The 8,149-nt window shown below is 35.5% G+C and overlaps 1 protein-coding gene across 2 annotated transcripts in view; it reads left to right on the top strand.

Moving 5' to 3' along the window:
* The first annotated feature begins 5,690 nt into the window (after positions 1 to 5,690).
* Positions 5,691 to 8,149, top strand: part of LOC103465591 (caffeoyl-CoA O-methyltransferase) — a 66,147-nt gene continuing 63,688 nt past the window's right edge. The window contains exon 1 of one of the 2 annotated variants that reach the window (XM_017304576.1): positions 5,691 to 5,876. In XM_017304576.1, coding sequence (XP_017160065.1) covers positions 5,861 to 5,876 — 16 coding nt within the window. In that variant the 5' untranslated portion in view covers positions 5,691 to 5,860. The remainder of the gene's footprint in view (positions 5,877 to 8,149) is intronic. The other variant, XM_008410578.2, reaches the window with a different exon arrangement.

Here is an 8,149-nt window from a genome sequence, read left to right as displayed (position 1 = left end):
TCCCCCCTCTGCTGCTGCTGCATCGCTGCGGAAAACCTGGAGCGGCAGAAATATCTGAGGCTTATAGTCCGGTCCGGACTTTAAGTTTATAAAAAACGAAACTAAAAACAGTGAATGTGCATGTTTACTGTTTTTTTAAAAAAAACTTTGGGGTTGCAGCTTATAGTCCTGAAAATACAGTATTTATTTAATAAATAATGTTATTTCTTGGATTTTTTCTGTGAAGAACCCAGAGAGAGTTATTTGATTGTGCTTTCTGGAAAACCATTTTTTTACATTTAGGCACTCCTGCAATTGTCACACTTTTTCTGTTACAAACTGACTCCGGCCCCTCATCAGAGAAGGGAAAAGTTATGTGGCCCTCACAGGAAAAAGTTTGGGGACCCCTGGTTTAGAGCATCATTTAGAGCACCATTCAAGCGTACATTTATACGCGGCTGTTATACAGAAAACAGACATAAATTACCACAAATAGTGGGCTTAATGAGGAGATATGAAGCCTGCCTTACCGAGCATGAAGCGCCAGGAAACAGAAGTCTGAACCGAAAGCCAACAACATGATGTCAACCGAATGAGAGAGGGCCCTTTATATAATGACAGCGAGCTCTGCAGCCCATGGAAACAGGCACTGGTGTGGTTCATTCAGAGCCTATAAGGCATACGCACAGTGGGAACTGTGCAAACACCAGCCAATAGCATGCTAAGTACCCTTTTAGCTAGTTATGTCGGCTTCCCAAACTCCATCTTACTTCAAATATTTCAGATATGTTGTACAAAAAGAGTAGCTGAATATTATCCAAATAATTTGGACTTAGGGTTATTTGCAGAAGAAAACTACAGAAAAATCTAACAGGTGAATCCAGACTAAATAGATGGATAGAGATCTTCTACCTCTAAATCAGAGGACCTTGACCTCTGTTTTACCATACAGAGGTAAATACTCAAAACTGTTTGTCTTGAGTATTTATTAGCTTTTTGTTACAGTGATTATTGTGTTTATCTTTTAGTGTTTTCTATGTATTTGTGGCATCCCACTCCACTCATCTTGAACATGACTCAGGATGAATAAAATAATGTAACTTCTATAGCTATACAATGTGGCTAATCAGCTATGCAAAGGACAAAAGCCCAATGATGTTTCTACAGAACAATGTATATTATAGCACTGACAAATGATATGTTTTAAATTCTTCACTGAATAATGTCTTTAAGACTGTTTTATTTTTATTGTGATACAATTTAATTTTAAACGCAAACATGATCATGAAGTATTACAATGGTTATAAATAGTTACCAAATTATTGGACGTAAATGATGTTTTTCTTTTTCATTTCATCCTTAGTGGCTGCTGAGAATGACAACTGTTAGTAGTCAAACTCCAGGCAGAAAGTTAATGAGTATCTGACAACTTAAAAACCCCATGAGTGAATGTATACATTCCAGAAAACTGATTACATTAATGTTGAAACTAAATTTGTGAATATATATATATTTTATTTGCAACCTAATTTTTTAATTGTTGAAGCTCATTTTATTGTTTCAAGTCTTTAAACAATGCCCAAGTTCAGTTTATTAACTTGGCTTACTAAAATTAATAAGCCAAGTTACTCATAGACTGATTCTCTTGAGAATCAGTCTATGATTCTCAAGAGAAAAATGCAAATATTTCACTGGGTTGTGCTTTCTTAGATTAAACACAGTAATATTCAGACCTTTTTTAAATTGTAAAAATTGTTTACTTGTCACTTGATGGAGATTGAAACTTACGTTAAGTTTTTGTAGACTGAACATACAGTCTACAATGACATGCGGTCAGGTTCATAGTTGGTGAGGCACTGACTTAATCATAATCAAGTTTACAAATGTAGACCCCCTGCGTGTTATTGTCTACATACGGAAATTTTGCGCACAATGCCCTGGTGAAAAATAAATATACTAAGTATGTTAAATTTTAGTATACTTAAGCATACTTTAATTCAGACTAATCATGAGTATACTTCAAGTTCGCCTAGGATTAGTCAACTTGAAGTATGCTATTTTGGAACAACTGATTTTGTGCTTAGTGTATTTGAATAGTATTTAAACTGTATTAAAGCACAATATACTAAGTGTACTTTCACATACTTTTTGGAACAATTGAAGTTATACTTAGTATACTTTAAGTATATTGCTTTTTATGTAATATAAATGTGCTTATTAGTATATTTTGAGTGTAGTATTTTGTGATTGAATTACATTTCAAATATATTTAGAATGTATTTCAAGTATATTGGCATTACATAGTTTATATATTACTAGTGTGATCACAGTATGCTACCATTACACTTTTGGTTTAGTATAATTACTAAATAAGTACACTTTTTAGTTACTCAATGTCTTTTATTTTTCTGCTTTGCCACTTTGTACATTACATGCTTCATACACACTACAGTATTGCAAACACAGGCTACAGAACATAGAAGGGTCAATTATAATTCACTTTCAAGGTGAAACAAATGACATTGTGTATTCAATATATTCACATTTTTCAAGAGTACATTGCAAATATACAATCACAAAATTATACAAAATGTCAATAAATTCAAAGTTTACAGACAACATGCTTAAGAAAATTAAGCATGTAAAATTATTCCAGTGGTACTCCAGACAAACTGACATCTCAACCCGGAAAGACGGTCCGTGTATTTTCAGGCAGTTTGTTTTTTTTGTTTGAAATGAAAAATGAGACGGCAAAAATAGACTCGTTTTTTTGTTTATCAAACCAAAATCGGAAATCGGATTTATGGCTCGTTATCTGATTTTCCATTTAGTGCACAAAATGAAAATGGAAAAAATGGATAACGAGCACTCAATTTCAATTTTCATGATTTAATTTTTGACAAGCGGTCTGACCCGGAAGACCTGTAAGAAAACAGGTCGTCATTCTGACTTTTAATCTGAAAAAAATGTCTTGCACATCAGTTGGTGTTAAAAGATTTTTATGGGCCCTTTATCCTCTTCTGTGGTTTAACACCACACAATATTTTTTCACATTTTTATTTTACTAAATTTACATTCTAATTGGACAGTCATTAGAAATGAAAACCCGTGTCCCCTTCAATATTTACTTATAACTTATTAGACTCAACTGACTAAACATAATGAACAACTTCTGAGTTCTTTCCATTATTTCTTAGCACTGGATTTATAAGCAAGAAACATTAAAATAATTATTTCATATTTAATTTGTATCAACCTAAATGTAGTCAGAGTTTTAAACTCAAATCTTACAAAATAAACAGAGACAAAATGTTTTCATTAAAATGTATTTATTACAATAACATACAAGCAGATATTCAGCCAATGTTTGGGGAATCATGAAAAAATATTCCCATAATTTATGTACATAAGAGATGAGGAGACATTGAAGAAGACGATGTCAGGAGGAGGAAGAGGATCACTACTTAAACTGACTTGCGGCTGGCAGAAAAGACTACAGTGCATAGCCTGAAACCCGAAAGGAACAAGTTTGTCTGCCTACAGCATTTGTATTTTAAAGAGAACAGAAAAATGGCAAAGAAAAAAATAAAAACTTTTCAGACGTTGTGGACTCACTATGTATGTGACATCATCAGAACTGATGATTGGGAGCGGATGTCTGGGGTGGAAAAACATTTCTGAGTGTTTTCTTTACCTGTTTATGTTAGAAGTGGAAAAAAATAGGCAACAAAAACATAAAATCAGTTGATGTTGGCATTAACTATGAAGTTGTGGGGTGCTGTGGTGGCGCAGGGACAAGGCACGGCTCACGTATTGAGGCCATAGTCCTCATGCTGGTGATCACGGGTTCGCGTCCCAGCCTGGTGACATTTGCTGCATGTCTTCCCCCTCTCTTAAAACCCTCCTTCCTGTCAGACATCCACTAGAGCTAAAAGAACCAGCTTGAATTTACCAAAACTTCTAACTATTATCAAGGCCCTCTCTACTTTAAATTCAATATTATGCCACAAAATATCAAACATTGACACTTTAGTGACAGAAGTTCTAAAACAAAAACAATATTTGTCCTTGACAATAAATGTCGCTGGTATGTTCAGTTTTACATCTTTCCGAATATGATCTATTGTTTTCAGTTTTCTTAACTAAAACACAGAAGCTGTCTTTATCCAATCCATTTTCAGATGTATAAGATCTATTAGTGAACGGCATTAGCTCCAGTTCACACTCCAGACCAGATGGTGGCAGTAATGCACACTTTCAGTTTTTTTGAAAAGCACCATGTAAAGAAGAACAGTCATGAAGCCGGTGAAGACCCTAATGAAAAAAATATATGCTTTAATATATTTCAAATATACTCACAAGTATTAAGTGTACTACCTATTAATATATACAAGGTACACTAACAGCATGCTTGTACCAATTTTGAACATTATAACTTTAAACACACTTAAATAAATTGTACCAAAATACACTTTTAAGAAATATATTAAATAAAAATATACTTTAAGTCAACAAAATATGTATGCTCAAGTGTACCAATGAAACAACATGCTTTTAAAGAAATTTTGTGTATATTTTAAAATACATGCTCAAAATAGAATTTTTTAAAATTCACTTAACAGTTACTTGAAAAATAAACTACTAAATATACCGACATTTTAGTATGTTTTAAATTACATCCGGGTGTTTGATACAGTACACATACAAACAAACTTACATTGGTTTCAGAAGTAATTATTTTTTATCAGTTTTATTGTGACTTTTATGATTTTACCATAACAATCATTCAGCTTCATGTTATAACTGCATGGATTGTTTGTTGCGACTTAATATACTTTTCTTCATAAACTTAACTAACCCTAACCTGGTTTTAATTAAGCTCCGTATGACAGAGCTTTTGACATTGTGAGGCTGCTGTTATAACTTGTTCATCATTTTTATCTTCAAAAACACTATACATTATATACATCAGCTAAATTATTGGAAAATCAGTTAATATATTAAAAGTCTTTAACCATTTTATTGGCAACGAACAGAGGAGGAACATGCTCTCATCGCATGGCAGCCACCACAGTTAGAGAGGTTGCGCAATCCAAGGTGAGGCTCAGCTTGCTGCTGCCTCACCAGATGCGCTTCCGAGCATTTGAATGTGAAATTGTGAAAATTCAGCATTTTCAAGAAAACATAAGAAACACTGGTTAAGCTAAATTGAAAAATAAATACCTTATTTTACAAACCACAGGTTGAAAGTACCAATATAAATTATCTTATTGTTCTTCCATGATCACAGGCGAGATTCTGCCTCACCTTCCTCCCCTGACCGCAAATCACTGACTTACAAAAACTTGGATGTTTAATGTTTTTAAGGTTTTCTTTATGGAAATATTGTTGTTTAGTCCGCGCTTGCTGGACAGGAGGAGTAAGGGTAGAGATAGAAGGGGAAGACAAGCACCACATTTTTGGCAGCTGTTGTTCTCTATACATTGAGAGCTTAAACGTCTCTACAAATGTCTCTTTTACCGTTGTGTTTGTTCTTTAAGCTTTAAACTTTTCATCGAATATGCTTAAATAATATCAGTGGAATTGTTACAAAAGCACGTGAGACTCCTGAGGGTTTCGGAGCTCTGTCACATTCAGCCGCTCCCATCGTCTCCCGCCCCCGGTGGAGAAAACTGTCTATCTTCCACGAGCGAAACCGTCACGTGCCACGCGGAGTTGGATAATTTCGCTGTTCACATGTTGGGTAACAGAGACAAGCCGTCACTCCTCCTCCCCTCTGTGGGTAACATGATATAACCGAAACCTCCGGACCTTCAGCAACACGTAAACTCGCCGTGGTTGTCAGCAGCAGAAACCGACGTCCCGCCCATAAACGGTAAATATGTTACCTGACAAAGGTAAGTTCGTTACTCAATTTTTTTTGTACCGATAGGTTAGAGTGGTTAAGGGAGGGAGCGAGAGAGTGGTCACACTTTGTTACCTAGTCCAGAGAGAATCCAGGCTGTGTTCAAGTAGAAACCTTCTCTCATCTCAGGGAGCTTCTTGAAATGAGTAAAACATCAACAGCAGCTGCACACACACCATAAACTTGCCTGATCACTTTTAATGCAATATTTACATTTGAATATCTTTGGTTATTGTACTGATGAGTATGTGTTTAGACTCACTAATCGCCCTGCTTTTTATATTTATAACTTTGCTTAAGCACTTCTGGATGGATGTAAACTGCATTTCGTTCATCATTGACATGTGATTGGTTGGTTGATGTGTGCCCATTGGATAGCACTTATGTCTTCATAAATAAACCCCGCCCCAATCATTAATATTTTTAATGCATTTAAAAAAAATCTATATAAAAAATAAATGCTGTATTAAAATATATTCATTTGATATTGCTTATATGCAACATGTTCATATATGAGGAACATAAATGAGGCACAGAAGTTTTTTTTCTTTATTTCATTTCATTGTTTTTACTGTTTGCATACAAAATAAGACATAAATGCTTGTCCTCTTCTGGACCATCTGGCAGTGTTTTTTTTGTCCAAACATGATCCAACATTATGTTGCGTTCAGGACAGGCCCAACGTCTCCTGTAGCGCAGACCGGACGTCTCTTCCTGTAGCGTAGTCCTGATGTCACTGAGCTCCTGATTGGGGGAACTTGGGGTCTCAACCTCACCACAGTCCATCCTGACTCCGCCTCATAGCTGCCATCCTCCCAGAATGCCACCTCCTCTGCTGCCAGGACTCTCTGYCTTCCTCCATCAGCTGTTAACACAGAACAGACAATCATTATGAGCTTCAGGCATATTTTAGTCATTATGAAACTACAGTGAAATTGTTTGGCAACTTCCAGCTTAGTATGCACACATAAGACATTAAAACTAAAAAACCAAAAAACAAAACACATTATATTAATACATTCTTACAGAAAATAAAAACTTTAATGAAAAAGAGAAAACACTTGGAAACAAACTCTGAGGCAGATAATTTGCTTTGATGGATTTTAATAAATCACAGTACTGTCTGTTTTTTCTTAAGTCCTGTATTATGATGTGGAATGGTGTCACTACCACTCCAATATAGCATCAGTGAACATTAACATTAGTTTGAATATTATTCACAAAAATATTTTCTGTACAATGAACCACTCTGGAACATGTTTTTTATGATTATTTTTGATTAAGTTGTGCAATGATAAATCTTCAAATGGGAGGAATGTCAAACTAAGATCATAAAAGTCTATTGTATGTAATCATGCATATTCTTCTTTTATATCATCAATTCAACGAAAACTGTTTTTCAGTGCTCCTAACACACATGTAACATATATTTTAATGGATAAAATAGATTATTCTTTTAATATTCTTTCCTTAAAAACATACTTCTATTTCAATCTGGAGAGACTCAGACGGACAAAAGGGAACAATTAAAAGATTTAATGACAGGAATGAATAACAGTTCTTTGGCACTCGGACCCCGGCAGCTAATTTGAGCTGAGATTTGATGTGAACTCGGTGAACATCCCGATAACTGATTAGGGATGCTCTCCCCCGGGGCCCGACACTGGTGGTGGTGGTCGGGAAAGGGTGCCATCCTAGAGCTGAAGGATGTGGGTGGAGAAGGGGAGGTGGTGGGTTGAACGCAGCTGAGAATCATTTTCAGCATTAATGCCTGTTTTATACTTAAATCTCATTATTTCTCAATTAATAACACAGAGGGGTTTTGTCCAGGTCCTGGGTCTAGTAAACAGGTGAACAGAAGGTAAAATGGGTTAGCTACAACAGGAATGAGAGTCAAAAGGCAGTGCTCAACAGTTGATTTGCATTTGCATGGCTCCCATCAACTTCATTTAAATACGAAAACCTCTGCTAGGCACAAAGGGAGGGGGGTGATAAGGGAACACAGACACAAAACATTTTTGACCATTCTTGGCAGTGCCCTACAATTTTCCACTCTGACAAAAACCTCTTGCCGATAGTCCTCAATCTCCATGCTCACGGCAGAACTAGGTGTCAATAGCTGACAAAAATCCCACTTTTCATCCAGTGCCTATCTCAAAAAATCAGCATATCATAAAAAGATTCTCTGAACGAGCAGTTAACCTAATCATCTGAATCAACAAAGTAACTCTAAACACCTGCAAAAGATTCCTGAGGCTTTTAAAA

The sequence above is a fragment of the Poecilia reticulata genome, linkage group LG5, assembly GCF_000633615.1.
Source record: "Poecilia reticulata strain Guanapo linkage group LG5, Guppy_female_1.0+MT, whole genome shotgun sequence".
Classification (NCBI taxonomy): Eukaryota; Metazoa; Chordata; class Actinopteri; order Cyprinodontiformes; family Poeciliidae; genus Poecilia; species Poecilia reticulata.
Note: the sequence above shows the minus strand (reverse complement) of the source record. Positions and strands in the feature narration are given on the sequence as shown.